The sequence below is a fragment of the Urocampus carinirostris genome, chromosome 4 (genome assembly GCF_059441175.1).
Source record: "Urocampus carinirostris isolate Australia breed hairy pipefish chromosome 4, RoL_Ucar_1.0, whole genome shotgun sequence".
Taxonomy (NCBI): Eukaryota; Metazoa; Chordata; class Actinopteri; order Syngnathiformes; family Syngnathidae; genus Urocampus; species Urocampus carinirostris.
This window is the reverse complement of record NC_142352.1, coordinates 12,265,823-12,290,367: the sequence shown is the minus strand read 5'-3', so window position 1 is coordinate 12,290,367 and position 24,545 is coordinate 12,265,823. Positions and strand designations below refer to the sequence as shown.

General features: G+C 39.1%; 1 protein-coding gene across 4 annotated transcripts in view; it reads left to right on the top strand.

Moving 5' to 3' along the window:
- Positions 1-24,545, top strand: part of dagla (diacylglycerol lipase, alpha) — a 65,956-nt gene that overhangs the window by 19,054 nt on the left and 22,357 nt on the right. For all 4 annotated transcript variants that reach the window (XM_088333666.1, XM_088333665.1, XM_088333667.1 and 1 more), the window contains exons 2-9: positions 13,425-13,526; positions 13,614-13,825; positions 16,239-16,340; positions 16,613-16,751; positions 16,817-16,904; positions 20,995-21,129; positions 22,379-22,456; positions 23,284-23,408. In XM_088333666.1, the coding sequence (XP_088189792.1) occupies positions 13,432-13,526; positions 13,614-13,825; positions 16,239-16,340; positions 16,613-16,751; positions 16,817-16,904; positions 20,995-21,129; positions 22,379-22,456; positions 23,284-23,408 (974 nt within the window). In that variant the 5' untranslated portion in view covers positions 13,425-13,431. The remainder of the gene's footprint in view (positions 1-13,424; positions 13,527-13,613; positions 13,826-16,238; positions 16,341-16,612; positions 16,752-16,816; positions 16,905-20,994; positions 21,130-22,378; positions 22,457-23,283; positions 23,409-24,545) is intronic.

Sequence of the window (24,545 nt, the reverse complement as noted above, 5' to 3'; positions counted from 1 at the left end):
ATAATGGATGGATGGATAGTTACCGACTAGTGAAACAATTAGTCAGATTATCAGATACAGACTCTGCCCTACTTACAAACGAGATCGTTCGTAAGTTGAATTTGTTTCATAAGTATATAAGTACATTTAGTATAAGTAACCTGTATTGTTTTGTACTAAAATTAAACATTTCATGAAATAATATGCTCTATAAAGATAAATAAATTTACTTTTGGAAGATGGGCTTCTAAAGGTTGTCCTCCGTGGTAGAGAATGGACGAATAAAAGGCGATCCAACCATTTTCTCAACCGCATCAAGCTTTCTTAGTCCACTTTCAATTCAAAAGAAACGGCTCACCTCTTCCTTACACTTTACACCAACCATATTGAATGGATGCACGAGATATTAAACAATAAAAACGTCAAAGTTCTTTGTGCGCTAGAGATACAGTCCACGTAGTATGTTTACAGACAAACTAGGAAGTAGAAGCCAGATTTCTTCTTCGGGGTGGATGCTAGGTGACCTCTCACAGTGCCTCCACATGCCGGTAGTGGCGGAAAGAAGCACTGGAGTACTGTCCGGTACTTGGAAAAAGGTGCACACAATACAAAATCCAACTTACAGCAATGTCCGGATATTTGTCGAGATCCCGAAAAAAGTTTTTTTCTACCGTATTTAGTAAGTTGAATGGTCGTAAGCAGGGTTGGGTAGGCTTACTTCAACTTGATTACTTTCAATTACTTTTGGATTACTCCAATACCAAATACTCTAATAAAAGACAAAAGAAACTAAATATGAATAAAATGATGACTCACAACACGTGGTAAGCTTTCTCTCCTGGCTTTGATCTCTTTGAGCTCCGGCAAAACGACAGAAATGCGACAGAAACAAAATGAAAATCAATCCAAACAGCTTGCCAACATCATTTTTGCCGTTCCATGTATTCCGTTACTACCCAAGCCTGCACAAAATGTAGTAATTTTTTTCATATTTAGTTACTTTTGTCTTTTATTAGCATATTTGCTATTGAAATAATCCAAAAGTAATTGAAAGTAATCCAGTTAAAGTAACCCTACCCAATTGGTCGTAAGTACTAATTTTTCTTAAATTTAGCACAAGGTTATGTGGAAAATGATAATTAACACAAGGAAATGGGTACAGTACAATGAAAGATACTCATGTTATTAAACATATTGCATATTCGTACAAGAATAAATAAAAATGCCCTACCTAAAACCGATTAGGGACAATGCTCAATAGAGACATAAATCCAGTCAACTGCAAAGTCTGTGACAAAATAATGTATTGATTCTCAACAGTTTGAAATCAACGGTTTTAACAACGGAGGTCCGTTGATTTTAACGACTGACGTTTGTCCTTGAAACCGTATGCATTTAATTTCAAATATGTTTTTTAGGCAAAGTCTGACATAATGCTCAAGCTCTCTTTTATAGCGAAATATACACGTATAAAATGTGCAAAGCACGTCATCAAAACTGTATTTCTTCTTCCCTCGTGACTAACGGCAGCTGATATTAGTTTGTATGGCATTGTCATGGGAAGCTTCATCCCAGACACTGTTTTCTTTAAATGTCTGTTCATCACGGAGGTACTGCCATGACACGCAAGGTCTGCTTTGCATACTTTTCAAGGGGTCTTTTTATCCGCTGTATCTCAGCTAAAATGCTCCCAAACTTTGAAAATTTTGGTACCCATAGTTCGTGTTGTCGCCGTTATTTCTGAATGTTACCGCTAGCGACAGAGACCCTTTTGCAACCGAGGCACTCTAAGCAGAGATTTTAATCATTTAAGGTGCACCACAGTTGGAATAACTGATCTTGCGGCGATAGTTGACAATGTAATACATTGTGGTTCATTTCTATTAGCGATTTTTGTGGACAATGTCAACTAATCTTTGCAGCCATAGGTGGAAGTCATCCCAGCTTTTTGTCATATGGTCTGTGGGCTATATTGACACAATGTGGCTTTTTCAAGATCTGGCTGATAAGTTTGATTTTTAGGTTTTCAAATTACAGACATCTCAAACAGTGTTCCCTCTTAGCTGCAATTGCGCACTGCTCGCACATTCTCATCGCACAAGAAAATCTAGCCAGCGCACAAAAATGAGGGCTCAAAATGACTCATTAAGAAGCGACTTAAGTCAAAGTTACAGTGCATGAAGGTAAAAATACACGGGTTCCCCTGACATTGTGTCCTAAATGCAGTATTTTGAAGTCGAGTCGAAGTAGAACGAAGTTGAGTAAAGTTTGTAGAGTATGTCGAGAACCGGCTTCTTCGGCTCGGCTCACTAAAAGGAACCGGCTCTTTCGGGTTGTTTTTGCTTCTTTAATCCCAACATGACCAAATATTAAATACAATTATGCACCAAATGACTTAAAAGAAGGGGTAATAGAACAAAAGAGAAAAAAATACCAAAATGAAAAAGTAGTGAAAAGCTGAGAAAAAAAGAAACAAAAGGAAGAGAAAAAAAGAAGGAACAATTTAGAAAAAAGACAGAAAAAAGAAAAGAAAGAAATGTAGGGAGAAAGGAAATAGAGAACAAAAAGAAAAAAGTAACAGCTCGGAAAAAATAAAAATTCTTTTTAAAGGAATTAAAAAGAAAAGTAGAAAAAAAAGAAGAAAAAGTTTGTGTTGCATTCAAGTAATTTCCAATTATATCAAGTGAATCTTGTTGCCAACATTGTACTTCCACTAAAAAATGTGATTAAGTACAGTTTTGTATCTTACAACCGACTAAATAAGCCCCCCAAAATTTTAATATTATGCGACAAAATATATCAGGAAATAAAAAGAAATGGATATCTTTTGAAAGAATTGTAAGAACAAACGACGTTTGTAGGCCGTAAAACCTTTGCAATAGTACATGAGTCAATTCATTCAAAAGAGAAAAATAATTTTGCATTGCCGGAAACATAGCAAAATGTAACTTGATGTCAAGTTTTGGACATGTTTGATAATGAATTATCTTGCCACACTTGGGATTATGGTTGCTCACTGTTGTTTCAAGCGTTGCCCACCGACTTTGTGTGAACGCTCAGACCCGTGGAAAATCAGAGGGAACATTGATCTCAAACGTCAATTCATCTTTGACAAGCAAATAAGGTGTAGCCCCTGTGTTTGCTGTCAGCTAGACTGTACATGCAGAAGACAAAACCCTAATGACATAGTGGGAGCCCTGTCATTGTTGTTACATCATTGTTGTCGGGTCACGTGGGCAAAGGTCGGGACCTGGCACGCAGCCATACACTGTGTAGCACAAAGGCGCTGCTCACGTGCAGGGATGTGTACGTCTTTTCACAAAACCTACACATCCCTTTCGACTCACATGGACTTGGATTTGGGTGACCTCTGCGCTGTTGCACACCGATTCTGTCCATGTCAGGTTTAATGACACATTTTTCAATATTTAGTGCCATCTAGTGGACAACTAATATTTCTTTTTTTTTTTTTAACATGTAAATCAATACAGACGCTGCCCTACTTACGAACAAGATCATTCGTAAGTTGAATTTGCTCCAGTGCTATATTTTGTATGGAATACATGTTTAAGGTTTATATAAGTACAGTGGAACCTCGGTTTTCGAACGCCTCTCTGTTCGAACGAATCGGTTCTCGACCCAAAATTTTGAGAAATTCTTGCTTCGCTTTTCGTTCAAAAAATTGGAGTTCGAACGCCGGTACGCTAGGGTGCGATGCTTAGCGGTGTACGGGTGTAGATCGTGTAGATTGCCCCCACCCCTCGTGAATAACTCTTATCACGTGGGCGCGCACTTCTTTTCGCTTTTAATATCGGTGAACGGAGTGTTTTAGCCCCTAATTATGCCTCGGAAGAAGGTCGGGGCAGGCAGCAAAGTTGCTACAGGTGAAAAAAGAAGAGTAGTGCGTACAACTATTGCATTTAAGAAATAAATAATATTAAAATAAAGAAGGTGTGCGAGTTTCCCTTCTTTCGAGGGAATAGAGCCTGGCTTCTGCAGACCACCACAAAGGAAAGAAATCCTATTCATAATTATTTTCTTTATCCTTTAACCGCTCACCACTTTTTGTGGAGACCCGGGTGCTAAATGACGTGTAAACGACCTGATTTTTTTATTTTTACACGTTCGTGTTAGCGTAATCTTTCGTACGGAAGATTACGCTAACGCGAACGTACGATTAGCCTGGGTTAGCTTCATGTTTACGTTCATGGTAAACATTCGGGGTGTTGGAACGGATTAAAACGATTTTACATTACTTTTAATGTGAAAAAACGATTTCGATGATCGAACAAATCAGTTTGTCGAACAGGGTTCTGGAACGGATTATGGTCGAGAACCGAGGTTCCACTGTATGTTTAAGGCTTGTATAAGTAACCTGTATTGTTTTGAAACTAAAAAAAAACGTTGAATAAAATAAAATGCTCTACAACGTTACAAAGCAGGCTGAATGATCAAGCATAGTACTGTACTGAAAAACAAAACTCCACATTAGTCGGTGACATTCTATGGTCTGTGAAGCCCTTTGATACTCCTTGTGATTAAGAGCTATACAAATAAACATGGCTTGACTATAAAGATAAGAAAGTTAAGTTTAACTTATTTTTGGAAGAGTTAGGCAACTTTCTCCCCTGTGGTAAAAAGTGGACGAAAAAAAAGCGATCCAACCATTTTTTTCAACCGCATCAAGCTTTCTTATTCCACTTTCATTTTAAAAGAAACGGCTCGCCTCTGCTTTACACTTTACACCAACCATATTGAACGGATGCACGAGATGTTAAACAATAAAAATGTCAAAGTTCTTACCGCGCTAGTGACACAATACGTAGTATGTTTACACACGAACTAGGAAGTAGAAGCCGGAATTTTTTCTTCGGGGTGGATGCTGGGTGACCTCTCACAGCGCCACCACACGCCAGTAGCGGCGGAAAGAAGTACGGCAGTAATCTCCTTTACTCGGAAAAAGGTGCACACCATATAAAATCTAACTTACAACAATATCCGGATATTTTTCGACATCCCGAAAAAATGTTCGTACCTACCGTTTTGCGTAAGTCGAATAGTCGTAAGTAGGGTAGCGTCTGTATGTCATCACAACTTTTAGGTTTTTTTTCAACTATAATTGTGATTCTAGTAATCAGTAATTATGCTTTACTTTCAACTGGTTGGCATGTATTGGTTATTATCACGACTTAGTAGTCAAGAGCTGATTCTTGCAGAGGGTTTTTGTTAAGTCTCGTTTTTCAGGCTGCCGCCGCTTGTTACCTTTTGCTCTGCTCTCAAAACTGCTTTTTTTTTTTTTTAACCATCCTCTTGCGCTAACTTGCAGATTTAGAATCATTGTTCAATTCCCTTACATTTAATGACTTAAGTGAAAATACACCTAGTTAGGGCTGCATCTAACAATTAATAAAATAATCGATGAATCGGTCAATTTCTTTTTTCCATTAATCGATGAATCCGATTTCTCAGAGATGTGTTTAATTTCTTCCTTTTTATTTAGATATTGAAGTTTTGAACAAATAGAAAAATAGTGCACAATCGACAGAATATTCTGTAATTTAAAACGGTACAAAATCCAAGTGTTTGTCAATTAACCTAACAATAAAGAAAAATATATAGAAATGTATGCTAAACACCTGCAAATATGTGAGATCGCCTTTTTCTACCACCTAATCCAAAGGTCATATTATATTCGGACTTATTAGACAAAAAAGAAAGAGCAAAATGTAACCAAAACCAATTTTCATGATTTGTCAAAAAATTGTTTTTTTGGGTTTGTTTTGGAATATTCAGATTCAGATCTACTTTATTGTCATTCTAGTACACGTGTATACAGAACGAAATGTCGATACATCTGACCCGCACAGTTTCCTCGAATGTACAGATATAAGTAAAAGTTGTATTGTATTATGGCTACGTATAGTATTTTACCATAGTGCCGATAGTGCAAGAGGAGTAGCTAACCAGATGTGCAAAATGGGCATTCAGGTTAACAAGTCAGGTAAACAGTAACATTAACACTGTAACAATAACGCTGTAAGTACAATAGTGCAGAGAGCAAATGTGCAAGGAGTGGCAAGCTATAAAGAACTGCCAGTAGTGCAAAAAGTCAGATTAGCAGCCGTTAAGATTTAGGTTAACTATATGTTAGATTGACCATTTAACAGTCTAATGGCCAGGGGGACTAGACTACTGCGGAACCTGGTGGTCCTGCACCGCACACTGCAGTACCTCTTCCCAGAGGCTAGCAGAGTGAACAGTCCATGATGGGGGTGAGAGGGGTCCCCGATAATGTTCCTAGCATGGGATAGGCAGCGCTTCTGGCCAATGTCCTGAATGGAGGGAAGTGTAGTCCCGATTATTTTCTCTGCTGTCCTCGTTACCCTCCTCACACTACCCCAGTCGGTAGCGCTGCAGCCTCCACACCACACAGAGATACAGCTGGTCAGGATACTCTCTATGGTGCCCCTGTAGAATGCGATGAGGGATGGTCGGGGCAGGTGGGCTCTCCTCATCCTCCGCAGGAAGTACAGGCGCTGCTGTGCCCTCTTAACCAGTGATGCAGTGTTCACGGACCAGGTGAGTTTGTTTGTAATGTGCACCCCTAGGAACTTGATACTGCTGACAACCTCCACAGCCTTGTTGTTGATGCAAAGTGGGGCATGGTTGGGCTGGTTTTTCCTAAAGTCGACAATGATCTCTGATAAACATTGTCAATATAAAAATTATATATGCTCAAGAATCTTGCTCTTGTGTAGAGTTGAATATTTCTTTTCCTTTTTACTTTTTTTATTGACCTATTTTCCGTTTTTTTCTCAGTATTTTTACAGCACTTTCTGTTCCCTTGAAAATGGTTGACTTTTTTTCATGATGAAACAGTCAAACACTACCAAGTTGAAACTTTCATGCCAGTTGCGTTTGTAATGATGCAATGTTCAATATTTAGGATTTTGAAAAATGTAAGATAACTTTTTATAAAAACGGTCTTGGCGCTCTGTGCAAGACTAAAGCGGTACTACAACTCCCAGCGTCACTTCATTTGCATTGTTTTAACATACTGGGTGGCTCGTAACTCACATGATACAACTAATCAATGATCTAATTAGTTGCCACGGTTAAGTCATCGATTTTAATCAATTCTATCATTAGTTGTTGCAGCCCAGGACCTGGTAGTTCCAGACAGAAGAGTTCGAAAGAAGGCAGCAAAGGCTTTCATTTGAGTCAGACTCCAAATTGTTGTTTGATGCCCAAAATAATTTGATTCGAGATAGCCCGGGTGCTGGTATTCTATACTGAGGAACAGTGGGCTGCAATGACGTGTGCACACTCCCGCGTCATTTGAGGCTGGCTAGCATTGGTGTTTACGCCATCCCCTCTGCCTTCGTGTATCTGGAAATGTTCAAACAGCGCCATCCTCGGCTTGAATAATGAAGATGACAGCGACGCTGTAAAACTGGCATCTTCATTTAAAGATTTGTGGCAGTTTTCTGCCGATTCTTAGGCATTCTCTTGGACAACCCGTAAAATGTCCAGGTCCAAGTCGATTATATTCGTCAATTTCTCAAATGTACTTGACATACAAGAAATCTCAATTTTGTTTCCAACTCTCCCATGGGCAGACAACAAATGACAACAATTAAGTGCAAATGCACGCAACAGACCAAAAATAATACTAAATACAAGTGCAAGTGTCTTTTCAGCTAGTACTGAAGTATAAACGACTGACATTTAACACACGACATACAATAAAATGCTCAAAGCAGTAAATAGTGACAGCGATATAAATACAGACGCTGCCCTACTTACAAACGAGATACGTTCCGGACGATCGTTCGTAAGTTGTTTCAGTGTATGGAATGTTTAAAGTTTATATAAGTGTTTAAGGCTTGTATAAGTAACCTATATTGTTTTGTACTAAAAAACGTTTCATAAACTTATATGCTCTATAAAGATAAATAAAGTGAAGTTTAACTTACTTTCGGGACTTGCGCGCCAAGAGGTCCTCCTCCGTGGTAAAAAGTGGCCGAAAAAAAGCGATCCAACCATTTTCTCAACCGCATCAAGCTTTCTTATTCCACTTTCATTTCAAAAGAAATGGCTCGCCTCGTCTTTACACTTTATACCAACCATATTGAATGGATGCACGAGATATTAAACGATAAAAATGTCAAAATTCTTAGCGCCATTGTTATACAGTTTAGAATATTAACACACTAACTAGGAAGAGGAGACCAGATTTCTTCTTTGAGGTGGATGCTGTGTGACCTCTCACAGCGCCACTCATTGGCAGACAGAAGCACTACAGTACTGTCCTGTACACGAAAAAAGGTGCAATACAAAATCCATCTTACAGTAATGCCCAAGTATTTTTCGACATCCCGAAATTTTTTTTTTGCATCTACCGTTTTTCGTAACTCGAATCTTCGTAAGTAGGGGAGCGTCTGTAACAGTAAAAATACTGCCACAACACCTCCACTCTGCACATTAGTGGGGTAACTTGCCTCGTATGAGACAAGAAGCTAACAGTGTTTGACGGGTGCTTGTAATCCTTGGAAATGCTTGAATTTTAAGATTGTGTTTTCAAAGATTGAAAACAACTCGAATTTGGGGTGGATTACTTAAATGCTTGAAATTGTTACCTTCACGTCTTCTTTAAAATTATGCTGACACTGCTCTCTGGTGGCTTTCCTTTGCCATTGGATTTCCTCTGTTCTCCCTCTGTTGGCTGCGGCTGCATCGGCTCGCTACAACGGGTCAGGTGTATCGACATTTCGTTCTGTGTACATTGTTACAAAGAATGACAATACAAAGGAAATTATTATTATTATTATTATTATTAATTGTAGCAGCATTAGGTTGGAAGGTATTGTCCTATGGAGTGTCACTGCCCCCTATGGTTCACGTCTAAAAGGACAGGGGCATTCTACACCAACACAGGGCACTATGAAATATGTATTGGTGCAGAGATTACATATCAATTATGGACATTTATTATGGGCTGTGCAAAAAATGAAGGTAGCGTTTCCCAGTGGAAAAGGTATAATTGGAAGAACTTCATGGAACTGAAAATGTAAGTTACATATTACTAGGGATCGACTAATATGGGTGTTTCAGGGCCGATACTGACTTTTAGTATTAAGAGGAGGCAGATAGCCCATATTTGGCCGATATTAATTTGCTGTAAAAGATTAAAAATTGAAAACATTTTTAACAATGCAAAGAGAAGCAAAGTATGTTTGTTGTAAATTAAAATAAAACCTGAATAACTCTCTGAAACCTTTTACAGTGGACACAATACAACTAACATGACTTATCTTTTACTCAAGCCAAAAACTAACAGTGTAGGAAATGAAACTAGGCTTAGCAGCAACTCTTATAAAGGTACATAATACTTAGATAGTTCCCTTATTTTTGTTTAACAATAAATACATAAAAATGTCAATAAAACTAACATGACATAAATTAACTTCAAACAAAAAGTGAACAAAACAAAGGAAATTTCAACGGAGCTCATTAATTAAGGTGTAGGCACTCCTGTTTCAGCACCAGGTTGACAAACTCATGTTATGGTAACAGCTAATCACTCAAATTCCCAAATATCAGAGCTGATAATTGATTATCTGTCAACCTGTAATTTTTTACCCAATCTGTCAACCCTGTAATTTTTGTCTCAAAAATGTATTGTTCAGATCGATATATTTGTGATATACTCAAGATCTGAAAACCATACAGGTATGTCTTGATAAATGCACACGCAAGATTAAAAATCACATACAATGAATTACAGTAGAGTTTCTAATGGTAATATGAATTGGGAAGGACTTCCTGCTACTGAAAATGTAAGTTACGTATTAGGGTCCTTTTTAGCCAACGTCTAGTTTATTTTAGATTTGCTCATCCATTTTCTGTGCCGCTTATTCTTACTAGGGTCGCCGGGTCCCAGTTATCCTAGGGCAGCCGGGAACATCCTGAACTGGTTGCCAGCCAGTCGCAGGGCAGACAGTGAGATACAATACCGACCAATTAACCCGACACGCAAGTTTTTGGGAATGTGGGAGAAAAACCTGAGTGCCCGGTAAAGTAAAGTGACGGTAATAAATCGTTTCCATTTTTAGTTGCAGGAAGTTCTCTTAATTATAATTTAGCACTAGGAAATGCTAGCCTTGTTTTTTGCATCACAGCATCTCATGACTCTGGTAATGATTCTTGTGTGATAAATGACTAGATTGCAGAAGTTGCTAGATCCGCTCATGGTTGGTCTCGAAAGCTAGCTCAGGGTTCTTACACCTTTTTTCATGGCAAAATTCAAGCACTTTTCAATTTTCAAGTATCATTAAAAGATATAAATCATATATTTTGCAGAGCTACAAATGTATCTGCGATTTACATGTTTTTTAATTCTGTGTGCCTTTATGAAGACAAGATTTTTAGATCTTGAGTCGATCTAGAGGGTGGCACGGTGGATGAGGGGTTAGAGCGCAGCCCCATGGTTTCGGAGGACTAGGGTATCACAGTTTGCATGTCCTCCCCATGCGTGCGTGGGTTTCCCCCGGGCACTCCAGTTTCCTCCCACATTCCAAGGTTAATTGGCCGGTCCAATTTGTCCCTAGGTGTGAATGAGCGAGTGAGTTGTCTGTCCTTCCGTGCCCTGTGATTGGCTGGCAACCAGTTCAGGGTGTCCCCTGCCCACTGCCCAATGCTAATTGGGATGGGCTCCAGTACCCCCGCGACCCTACTGAGGATAAACTGTGGAGTTAATGGATGGATGGATTGATATTCTTGCATCTTCAAAATACAAGGTTCACACCAGATTTCTTTCTTTTATGGTCCTGGAGAACTTTAAAGAATAGGTTTGAAAGTCCTTAAAAGGTTTTTGAACTTGGCCATTAAAAAGATGTACTCACCCAGTTATCATCTACTTGGCCAAATCTACACACACTGCTCAACAAACCCCTCACACATCAAGCATCTTTAAAGAGCTAATTGTCTTCTCAATCAGGCAGGTAGCTATTAATCATGTCGGTAAATTCATTTAGCCAATTTTGTAACGTATGGCAATATCAACACTGGTATAAAACACCCTCTTTTCACTTTCTGGTTAGAAGAAATAAACGACACCCTTAACAGTTTGATATGTTTTCTATTAATAAGTTACCCCCCTTGCTTGGTGGTGTTGGTGTGTGAGTCATCAAAATGGATCACGTCACTGCATTGGTGCTGTAATGGAAATCAACATTAGGCAGCTTGAGCCTTCATCAGCACCTTTCACGATGAAATAGCTATCTTTTTAATTAGTATTATTAGATTTTTTTAGCACAAATTACAGCATGTTTCTTTATGACTTTGATGGACTTAGTTTTTTATTGTAGGGATTTGTCTAGCTTTAATTTAGAAAATTGTTAGGATTGAAACAAACTATTCTTCACTGCAATCAGTAAACAAATGTGCCTCTAAGTGTTGCTTGTGCTCCACCATAAATCTTTTTTTCTCTGAAGGATGCTTGAATTTCCTACACTGATAGAAAATTAATTTATGTTTTTACGTTTGAGTTCTTTGAGTTCTGATATGAATTACTAATCCCAAGAAAATGGAATCAGTGAACCAGCCCATTTGGAATATCACACACAATTTATTAACACATAGAACTAATGATGGGGGGAAAAAGGGGAGGGGAAGGCGCGAGAGATTATGGGAGTTTTCGACCGCTGAAATCTTAAAGTTACTAGCACAAAAGAAAGTTTCGCGCGATAATGATAGTCGATTTTGGGAGATTCACTTGTACAAAAAAAAAGCACTCATTCCCAAGAACCAGCAAACATGGTATTAAATCTGAAAGCTTTCTCTTACTTGTTGTTGCGCAGAGAGTTGGTCTCCTTGGTTTCCTTTATTTTGTATCTTTGAAATTTCAGTGTGTTTAGTTTACTGTTCAGTGGAGTCTTTTTTTTTTTTTGCTTGTCAACAATGATTATCACAGTGTTATCAAAGATTTGTTCTCAATATTTTTTGATCGTAAATATTTTATCGGGTGCATCTAAGCTTAAAGCGGTTTACTTCTCTTTAGTTCACTCAGTCCAATATTTTATTAAAGCACATATTGAATATCTTATTATAAAATCACTACCCAGCTATGGGTCACACTGGACACTTTTTAATGACCTTTAACTGAATATTTTTTCCAATATTCTTTGTTCTTGCAGACAAAAATAATTGCTAAACACAACAACCATGTTACGCATGTGATGACATTTTTTTTCATTGCTAGTAAAAAAAAGTCTCACTGTTTTTACCAAGTACTGTACAAGCTCTATCAATGTGAGGCATTGAATAACTAAAAACTGTGTGTGATAAATGTTTTGAACACTAAGGCCGATATTGGCATGCCGTTCTTTAGCGTCACCCTTGGGGCCCCCAGAAACCTTTACAGAAATGTTTGGAATCTGAATAAGATGGGTTAGGGAATAATAGATGTATTTTTACATCATAACTTGCTGTAGGAGGACAATGACACAAACATTCTTTGTTTTGATGAGGTAGACCTTTGCACACGATTTGACTGAGTTTATTTGGGGGCGAATGGAATTAACAAAAGGCGCTCCACAGTCCGCAAAAGGGACGTGGAGACAAGTAAGAGATGAAAAACACAATCTGGAAAACTCACTGCTGGCAAAGTTCAGGAATTCAAGAATATATCGACAGGTACACTCAGGCATGAGACAAGGACCATAAAGGGCAAACCACGAGCCATTAGTTTCTGCTGTCGGTACAGCCCTTTAATAGTAAGTGCCTGATTAAAGTCAGGCATGGGTGATGAGAAACAGGTACTGGGTCCTCCAGCCCGTCTGCTTGTTGGCATCCTCTGGAAGATGGTGGCGTAATGGATACTAAAAATGTTTAAACATTCCCCAAAGCTTTAAAAATGTTTTGAATAAATATCAAATGACTCACTTGAATACATGAATCCCTCATTTCTTTCGATGTAAAAATAGGTTCATATGAGGCTTTGAATTTGTCTACAGCTCCATGCATATTTTTTTTGGGGTCTGATAGATAAATAGATAGATAGATACTTTATTCATCCCTGAAGGGAAATTCACATTTCCAGCAGCATCCCTGAGCTGAGAACAGTACAATAAAAAAGCCAAAAGAATACAATATACAAATACCCAGTGTGACGTGCAAATGCCCACTGTAGCGTGTTATATAGAGTAACTAAATAGTGCTACACAGAATACATATTGCAGTAAGATTCGGTAATATCCAATGTAGGTGTTGTGGTTTAATGTGGGCCTTTACTCTGCCGGGTGGAGTTAAAGAGCCTCATGGCATGAGGAAGAAAAGATCTCTTCAGTCTCTTCTGTTACAGATCTTTCAAATTTCTGGGTTACCATCCCCTGGTTTAGGGTTTTCTGGCCAGCAGACTGTTCTAAGCATTCGTTTCCCCACAGGGCAGTGATGCCTGGCATGGTGATGTTTCGGCGGCGCTGGTCAGTCGGCAGTGATGACCTGGTGCTGCCTGCCCTCTTTCTGTTTTTATTACACTGCATCTGGTGAGTCTGTACTTGTCAAATAAGCATTTATTTCTTAAGTTGTATTGTTTGGGTTTATATGACATGCTTTTCTAATATTCTGTTTAGGCTGGTCGTTCTATCAGTGGTTTTGTTTGGCCTTCCTTATGGCTCCGACCAATCCTGTTCCATAACACTAGTGGACCATGGAAGAGGCTACATGGGCATCTTGGTCAGCTGCCTCATCTGTGAAAGTGCCATCATGTGGTTGAGTATGAGAGGCAGCATCCTGTATACACAACCCAGGGAAGCTGTGCAGTATGTTATCTACATTCGACTAGGTAAGAATTTTGTGTTTGGAAGAGTATATTTTTATTTTTATGCATTAGCATAGTGTATAAATGCAGCATACAAATACACCTGTACAGTATGTCACAAAAGTGAGTACACCCCTCACATTTCTGCAGTGATTTCATTATAATGTTTAAAAGAACAACACTGAAGAAAGTTCCCGTTGACACATTAAAAAGAAGTCTGTGCAAAGCTCATGTAGCAGTGTAAATTTATTTTTCCATCGAAAAAAATCAAATACAGTGGAACCTCGGTTCTCGACCATAATTCATTCCAGAACCCTGATTTGTTCTATCACTGAAATCATTTTTCCCATTAAAAATAATGTAAATTGTTTTAATTCGTTCCAACACCCTGAATGTTTATCTTGAATGTTTAACGTAAACTTAAAGCTAACATAGGCTAATCGTACGTTCGCGCTATCGTAATCTTCCGTACGAAAGATAACGCTAGCATGAACGTGTAAAAATAAAAAAATCAGGTAGTTTACAAGTCATTTAGCACCCGGGTCTCCACAACAAGTAGTGAGCAGTTCATCAGAAAGGGGGCTCCGTTCCAACACCCTCAATCTTGGGCTCTGTTACAACACCCTGAATGTTTACCTTGAATGTTTAACATATACTTAAAGCTAATCCAGGCTAATCGTACGTTTGCGTTATCGTAATCTTCCGTACGAAAGATTACGCTAACATGAACGTCCAAAAATAAAAAAAAGGATAAAGAAAATAATTATGAATAGGATTTCTTACCTTTGTGGTGGTCAGCAGAAGGCGCAGGCAAGATCAGACACTCGCACACCTCCTTCATATTTTGCTATTATTTCTTTCTTAAATGCAAAAGTTGTCCGCACTACTTTTCATTTTTCACCTGTAGCAATTTTGCTGCTTGCACTGACTTTCTTCGGAGGAATAATAAGGGGCTAAAACACCCGTACGCCGCTCAGCATCGCACCCTAGCGTACGGACTCACGCATTACCGGCGTTCGAACTCCGATTCTTTGACCGAACAGCGAAGCAAGAATTTCTCGAAATTTTTGGTCGGACTCCCGATTTGTTCGAACTGAGAGGCGTTCGAAAACCGAGGTTCCACTGTATAGCAATCAACAGCTAAACCTCTGGCAACAAAATTGAGTACACCCCAAAGACCCTACACCCCTGAATGTCCAAACAAAGCACTGCTTGTCATTTTCCCTCCAAAATACTGTGTGATTTGTTACTTTTACTAGGCCTCAGGGGCGAATAGGAAGCAGGTGTGTTCAATTTGTACAGCTCTCCCACTCTGTCATAGTGGTCATTGAAACTCCCAATATGGCACACAATGGCAAGGAACTCTGTGGCGACGTTAACCCCTTAACGTTCGCCCAGCCTGTTCTTAAACAAAGTTGTGTCTTCACGATTTCACCAGTCACTGAAGTACGTCAAGCCACATATCATTGAAAAGCTTAAATTCTTGGAATTCAAAATATGATAACGATTTCAATATATACTCACAGTATCATGATAAGTCTGAAACAAGATACCTGAAACAGTACAGTTGGTAACACTCACCCAAAAGTGCTGGAAAATTCTACTCATGAAAGAACTCTCCGCAATAATGATGTGGTTACATTCAGTACAGTCCAGTGAATCAAACCGTGTAAAATATTTACTCCAAAACGAACAATAATGCCGACAGATAAAACAAATTCCGCCTAAAAACATTTCTGCATTGTGTGACGATCCTTGTTGTAATCCATCTTTTTGGCTCCATAACTCCCGATTATTAAAAAAAACTCAAGATCTAAAAATCATGTCTTGATAAAGGCACATGCAAATTTAAAAACCATGTACATCCCAGATACATTTATATATATATATATATATATATACCGGAGCCATATCCCCCTAGTGGGAGGTGGCTAGAGTAATTTCTGACTCTTTCTGGGAAATTGATACAGAGGAGGGGATTCCCAGCCCCCCTCGCTCAACCCAACTGATGTGTTGGGAGTCATTAGGTGACCAAATCCCCCAATTCCAACCCCTAATGCCGAGCGCCAAGCAGGGAGGCAATGGGTACCAATGTTGTAGGTATGACTCGGTCGAGGCTTGAACCACAACCTCCCAGTCTCGGGGCGGGCGCCCTTACCCCCAACGCCACTGAGCTGCATCTATGGCTCTGCAAAATCCATGATTTACACCTGTTTTTATATATTTTAATGGTACTTGAAAAAATTTAAAATTGTCTTTGAAAGTACTTAAAAAGTGCTCGAATTTGGCCATGAAAAGGGTGTATAAACCCTGAATACAGAGTTGTTACACTTGAAAACCAAAAAAGAGGATTTTCTGCTATGTATTTATTTGAGATATTTTGATTTTGCTAAAACTACTTGTATTCAACAGCTTAACCATCTTATTTTCCCTCCAGCCATTCTTCTGGTAGAGCTTGTGTACGCAGTGGTGGGAATTGCCTGGCTTGTTCAGTATTATCAGCCGTGCTCTGATGTCACTGCCAAGAACTTGGCTTTGGGTGAGTCAAACGAGTTAATCTTCTAATTGTTCTCTTTTCTTTTATAATAAGAATATTTTTTAAAACATTTTTTATATTACATTGGAGAGTTGATGTTATAAAACTGAATTGACCTATGTACCTTACTAAACCTTGGTAACAGCAGTACATTTTAATGATATTTGTCCTATACACGTTCATAGTTGAGTAGAATGAAAATGGTGACTGTATTCTCATCAATCTGTCAATTTGGCCTTTGTTTTGAATGCATTTATTATTATGTTCTTTTTTAGGGATCGTTGCATGCAACTGGCTCGTAATATTCAGCGTCTGTATTACGCTTATGTGCACTTTCGATCCTACTGGTCGGACATTTGTCAAACTGAAAGCAACACGTCGGCGGCAACGAAACCTTACAACATATACACTAAGGTACCAACCAAATATTCTTTACACATACAAATCTTTCCTTATTAACACATTTCCTCTACATTTAGACACAGACTCGAGGAAGGCCAGGCTAGCAGTTGGAGCAGGAGACTAAAATTCTTCATGTGCTGCACAAGGGCCCAGGACACACAATCGGTGAGCCACATGACTTTTAATGTAATACAGCTGATTTGAGATATACAGTATACATTGTGTCTTTACCATATAAACACATGACTTCACTCGTGTGAAAACGCTTTGTATTAAAATGACCTTATTAAAAGAATGCACGTGCAGTGTTTCCCATATAATTTTTTCAGACACTGATGGGTGGATAGTCTAGGAGGGCCCGAGGGTATGCTTTACGGGAGAACATTTTAAATTGAAACACATTGATCATTTTATTTATAGCAAAGGACTCTGAGTTTTAATGTCCAGAAACGGAGTAAAGACGCTCCCCTACTTACGACTTTCAGAAAACGGGACATCGAAAAATATCCGGACAATGCTGCAAGTTAGATTTTGTATTGTGTGCACCTTTTCCCGAGTACAGGACATTACTGTAATGCTTCTTTCCGCCACTACTGGCATGTGGTGCTGTGAGAGGTCACCTAGCATCCACCCGGAAGAAAAAAAATCCGGCTTCCTCTTCCGAGTTTGTGTGTAAACATTCTTACTGCTAAATGTAAAGAAGAGGCGAGCAGTTTCTTTTGAAACGAAAGTGCAATAAGAAAGCTTGATAAGGTTGAGAAAATGGTTATATCACTGTTTTTTCATCCACTTGAAGCCCATCTTCCAAAAGTAGGTTAAATATAACTTTATTTATCTTAATAGAGTATTTTATTTTATGAATTATTTATTTTTTAGAAGCCTTAAACATACTTATATAAACCTTAAAAATACAAAATATAGCACTGAAGAACAAATTTAACTTACAAACGATCTTCCGGAACCTATCTCGTTCGTAAGTAGGGCAGCGTCTGTATTTTGAGTTACGATTGCGTTCGATTTCTGTTTCGGTAAAAGTCTGTCACTTCCGCTTTTAAAGGAGCCAATTTTTTAATATTCTGGACACGGATTGTGTTTCAGCGTAAAGATAGAGTGCACGATCAAGTCGACCACTTTTTATTGTCAAAAGTTGGGCATGTATGGCTACAATTAGGACCCCGGCCCACCAAAACCTCTTATTCTGAAGTGCAAATTATTTGAATTGCTTGCAATGGCTTTACCACGTTACCAAGCAGGGCTAATCATTTTTGATAATATTATTATCCCGCGACCCTACTGAGGATAAGCGGTACGGATAACGGATGGATAATATTATGATATCTTTTGATAATACAACTTTATGAGACTCTGGCGGAACCAATGGAACCTTGGCAGCCCACCAGTGTCCTCCAATCGTATGGGAAACGCTGTGGTAATATGAAAGTAATCAAACCACTGTCACAATAATTAAATCAATGGAAGTTGAAACCCTATTGAAATCACTTATGTCAAATTTCTTGGATTATTTTGTCCATTAAAATAAAGCTCATCAATACTGCATTGATGCTAATGTGAAATATTCAGCCGGCTTTCACTTTAATGACTACTAATTCCAAATGCGCAACCCGATACGGCGACATCTAGTCGTCAAATGATACACACTGTCTCTTTAAAGTAACGTTGGGGCCTAATTAAAAAAAAAAATAAGTGAATTACTTCATTTTTGACCTTAGGGGGCACTCTAGGGCCCGTGAGCACCACGTTGCAGACACCTGCTTTAAAGGGACGTTGTGTTTTTTTAGTGCCTCCTACTGGTGAAAAAAACCTTCATTTATTAAAAAAAAAACAATATTCATTTCAATAGTAAGATAAAAAACATTGCATTGATGCTAATATGAAAGATTCAGCCGGCTTTTGCTTTAATGACTACTAATTCCAAATGAATTGTAAACCTAGCAACCTATGTGAAGTATTACATCGGTTATCGCGGTAATGATGGGGCAGAACCCCCTGCAAAGCCTGAAAATCCGACCAAGAGCAACGCCCCTTTGTAAATGCCCCCAAGGGTCAAACTTACCTTGAGATGACGTCCTTACCGACTGAGAGTATACGACTAACAAATGATCAACTACAGATCTACAAATAAAAACAGAACACAGAATGACAGTTGACTGGTATTTATTGGCATTATACAAAAGTACAACAAAACTCAAGGGGCTTCTCCTTTCAGTGAAAAAAAGCAAATTAGAAAGCAGCTGGCTAGCTGCATGCTAGCATCGGGTATCCTCAGGTTGAGCAAGGTCTCCGTGTTAAGGAAAATACAACCATCCCGAATGTAGCGGTTTACCACTAGTTGTAGTTCCAGGTAATATGTTTCATGAGCAATGGATCTGGGCTTGGTGAGATACATGCTCGACAGAGGTAGTTTGTGAGAGTTGTTATGTTGCCTCACAGTAGGTAAGACCTGCGGAGCCGCCATTACCTTCTTCCTGATGCTCCTCAGTCTCTTATTGAACCCAATAACGACCCAAAGGATCTGCTGGTGATCACCATTTTTTGCACTCTGCCGACTTTGCTCACAGTCCAATTTAATTGATAATTCCTATCAATGTAACAAGCCGCTGAAATAATAGCTGTGTAGCTGTGCTTCGAAGTTAGTTTTGAGGGGGGCGGACACATTGCCTTGTGCACCTGCCCCCAACAACTGTCAGACAGCATACAACACCCTCTCACAGTCATGCACACACAAAGCCCACCCAACACACATGCAAACAACCTGCTCCCGTGGTTGCATTTGGTGTGTGCTGTCTGCTGCACAATACAATGCATGATATCTTTAAATCGCTAACGTAGTGTACAGCAGTCGGCTCCAACTTGGTACCCAGGTAGCCCCCTTAGAACACCTGAGTAGCTTGTGGACAGGTTCTGAAAATAGCTCTCCTAAATTTGATTTCTAACTGACATGATGTTTTAGTGTTTTAATGATTATCATCTGGGAATAACATAGTAACAACATAAACTGTTAATTTAGAAATGTACCGTATTTTCCGCACTATAAGGTGCACCTAAAAGTCTTATTTTTTTTCAAAAGCTGACCATGCGCCTTATAATACAGTGCGCCTTATTTATGGATCAATATTAAGTCGCAAAGTCTTGCAACTAACTTGCAGCCGCCGACTAGATTTTCCCCTGAACGCCAAGTAGTCCGCGGTGTATGCTGGGATTTATTTACCGGCGTTTCATTGGCTAACCAATGTGTCAATCATCAGTTGAATCGATCACTATTGGCTAAAGTTATTCGGAGGTCAAGGGGCAGATCCTTTTTATCATTTACAGGCTGGCATAGGCTTAAGCTGTAAAACAAAGCCTGCAATTGGCCGAAAAAGATGTGTCAATCATCAGTTGAATCGATCACTATTGGCTAAAGTTATTCGCAGGTCAAGGGGCGGATCCTTTTTATCATTTACAGGCTGGCATTGGCTGAAGCGGCAAAACAAAGCCTGCAATTGGCCGAAAAAGATGAATGCGTATAGCACGTGGTTGACGGCATACAGAAAGCATTTTTTTACTATTCTGTATTTGTAAATATTTTATTCTCCTGGATTTACTAAACTCACGGATATAAGAGGACCATGGCTGCACATTATTATTGAACACAACGACTTTGGTGAGCTACTCTGGCTATATATTTTCCCTGTATCTTGTTTCAGACTGAACTCGATGTTTCTGTGATAAGCGGTGCAGATAATGGATGGAATGAAGTGTCTATTTTTAAATTAAACTCAATTCCAAGTGTTTATTGTCATATGCACAGTAAAGTTGCGAGCGAAAAAGAAAATAGAAACTAAGGAATGGTTGGCATTTCTTGAATCCCAAGACTTTAACCTTCCGAATGATGGAACGATGCATTTGAGTGACATCGTACGGACACCGCATCTACACGTGTTCTCGACACGTATTTGCGTCTTTGCAAGCTTTGGGAATGTTAAGGGGGTAATCAGTTTGACTGAACTATCTGACTGTTTTGTCGACGTTCCCATTGTAGCGCCTTATAATCTGGTGCGTCTTATGTATGTCAAATATAGGACCAAAAACTATTTTTTCGGGGTGCGCCTTATAGTGCGGAAAATACGGTATATTAAAATGGTAGCCCTTGGAGCCAACCGGTAACAAAAAGTTGCTCTCACCTTCAAAAAGGTTGGTGACCCCCGGTGTACAGATTGCATAATGCCATCACATCTGCTGGTGTCCTCTGCAGGATGCATATTCAGAAGTGGCAAGCCTCTTTGCAGAATTCTTCAGGGACCTGGATATTGTGCCCAGTGATATCATTGCTGGCTTGGTTCTTCTTCGTCAGACACAGAGGTCCAAAAGATCGGCTATCCTGGACCAGGTAATATTAGCGCATATTACTAACTCTTTAACACTTCACAGTATTTTTTTCATGACCCTGATTTTTTTGGGTGCCCTTCTGGGCACTTGAGGCCTTAAGAAGTGCGCGTAATATGTGTTTTGGGGGGTTATGGCCCTGTGCGGTTCTCTTCTCTAGTCTCTCCAACATACAGTGGCTTGCGAAACTATTTGGCCCCCTTGAACTTTGTGACCTTTTGCCACATTTCACAGACCTCTGCAGTTATTCCAGATTGATCATGGGCCTCTTGGCTGCATCTCTGATCAGTTTCCTCCTTGTATGAGCTGAAAGTTTAGGGGGACGGCCCGATCTTGGTAGCTTTGCAGTGGTCTGATACTCCTTCCATTTCAATATTATTGCTTGCACAGTGATCCTTGGGCTGTTTAAAGCTTGGGAAATATTTTTGTATCCAAATCCAGCTTTAAACTTCTCCACAACAGTATCTCGGACCTGCCTGGTGTGTTCCTCGTTCTTCATGATGCTCTCCTACCCTAAACAGACCTCTGAGACTATCACAGTGCAGGTGCATTCATACAAAGACTTGATTACACACAGGTGGATTCCGTTTATCATCAATAGTCATTTAGATTAACATTGAATCATTCAGAGATCCTCACTGAACTTCTGGACAGAGTTTGCTGCACTGAAAGTAAAGGGGCTGAATAATTTTGTACACCCACTTTTTCGTTTTTTATTTGTTAAAAAGGTTTAAAATATCCAATAAAGTGTGTTCCACTTGATGATTGTGTCCCACTAATTGTTCATGCTTCACAAGAAATTGCAGTTTTATATCTTTGTGTTTGAAGTCTGAAATGTGGCAAAAAGTCACAAAGTTCAAGGGGCACAAATAGTTTCGCAAGCCACTGTACCTTTTTGGTATCATGCTTACCGGAGCTGAATAATTATTGTAAATGTTAAAAAGAAATAAAGAAACTCATACATTTACAGTAATATAATTTTGTGTGTGTTTGGAACATTGCATGCTGTTAATCATAGAATTCTGTTCATAAAAGGTGTCGATCTCTAGTGACAGGATTTTATTAGTTTTCTGTATCAGTATTAAAAAAAGTTATCCAGCATCTGTAGTATTTTCGGTTGTCGGCGGCACTTCATTACCAAGCTACTCCGAACGTGTGATATGCGCATGCAATAGACAAAAATTCAGTTTTCCATATTGTCCCTTTGAATGTATCATTTGAAAACAGCACTGATCTTTGAATTTCCTCCACAGGCCAATAACGATATTCTAGCCTTCCTTTCTGGCATGCCTGTCACTCGGAATACTCGGTATCTGGACCTTAAGAACTCGGTAAGTCCTTTGCTATAAATAAAATAAATAATGGAATGGACGCCTTTTCACACGTTTACCCTGTTGACTATCTTGGGTGGAAGTCCTCCGCTTGATCTGGAAGGTTTAGGTCAATGCATAAATGTGATGGCTTTGAATGTTGTATCAAAGTCATAGGAGAAGGACCATTACAAATCCAGAGTGTGAGGTTTAACACACTAGACTTGCTGGCCTTAATGTAGAATGTGCTTTGTCATTGACATCATTCCATTATCTTAATGACACAAGATCGATTGTGTACTTGAGTCACTGCAATGTCCTTCTATGTCCGATGGCGTGAATCAAACCCCACAACGTTTATGTCTGTGAGGCCTGAATCAATTTGCTACACCTTGTAAAAATATGTTACAGTAAATGCTGAAAAGAAAATGGAATATTGTGTTCCTTTGCAGTGTAGCTAGTGTGGAATTACACTAATCAGGTCAAGTCCTGATTATTTGTATAAACCTTAATCACAGAGAGTCTCAAAGGGCTGAACAGACCACAGACTATTGCAAACTACAGACTATCATGACACTGTCCCCTGATCTAAAACCTACATGAGGGGAAGGAAAAACTCAAAAACCTCAGCTTGAGGAAAATGAAGAAACCTTGAGAAGGGACCACACACGAGGTTACTCCCCCTTCCAGGATTTTGCATAAGCTAGAGAATAGAAGTGTGTTTGAAGCCTAACAGTTCTAGTGAGGTTGCAAATCGAATCTCAGGGGGAAGAGCATTCGAGGTTTTCTCACTCAGTACTGTTTTTGTGTCTCACCATTCCATGTGTATTTTTTCTCTTCTATCTCAGACTGAAATGGGCAAGTACAAGGATGTGTGCTACTATATGCTCTTTGCTCTCGCTGCTTATGGTTGGCCCATGTACTTGATGAGGAAGCCAGCCTGCGGACTGTGTCGCCTCGCTAGTGCCTGCCCGTAAGACCTCAAACATCCACGAGCAATTTTTGACCAGCTGTGACTTACTCATCTTTTATTGGGCTTTTTAAAATGGGGTTCCTTGATAATACTTGAAAATCCTTGAATTTGAATGTGTTTTCAAGGATTGGGTGAAGTTCTTGTAAATGCTTGAAATGTTTGCTCAAAAATGACGACGACAGCGCTTGGTAGTGGTTACGCATTGCCAATGTGTTCTTCCTTCATGATTAACGGCAGCTGGCATGAGCTTATATGATGCGTTATTGCCCCTTATGCCCAAGAGGACAGTGCATGTTGAACCTAAACGGGGCACTATGAGATGTGTAGCAGTGCAAATATTATTTATCGAGTAGAGACATTTTTTGTAGGCCATGGAAAAAATTAAGATAGCGTTTCCCAGCGGTGAATTGTAATTGGAAGATCTTCCTGCAACTGAAAATGTAAGCTACATATTACTGTTAGTTTTACCCAAGACCTATAGGGGAGAGATTTGTCTCAAAAATACATATATTTGCATTTTATTCAAGAAAATCATATACAGACGCTGCCCTACCTACAAATGAGATGTTTTTTGGTAAGATGAATTTGTTCGTAAGTTGCTTTAGTGCTTTATTTTGTATAGAATGTATGTTTAAGGTTTTTATAAGTATGTTTAGGGCTTTTATAAGTAACCTGTTTTGTTTCGTACTAAAAAATAAACATTTTAATAAAATAATATGCTCAATAAAGATAAATGAAGTTAAGTTTCACTTACTTTAGGAGGATGAGCTTCAAGAGGTCCTCCACCATGGTAAAAAGTGTCCAAAAGAAAGCGTTCCGACCATTTTCTCAACCACATCAAGCTTTCTTATTCCACTTTCATTTCAAAAGAAACGGCTCTCCTCTTCTTTACACTTAACACCAACCATATTGATATTTAATGGATGCACGAGATATTAAACTATAAAAATTTCAAAGTTCTTAGCGTGCTGGAAATACAGTATAAAATATTTATACACGAAGTAGGAAGAGGAAGTGAATTTCTTCTTCGAGGTGGATGGTGGGTGAGCTCTCACAGCACCACACGCCAGTAGAGGCGGAAAGAAGCACTACAGTACTGCCCTGTACCCGAAAAAAATGTTCGTATCCACCGTTTTT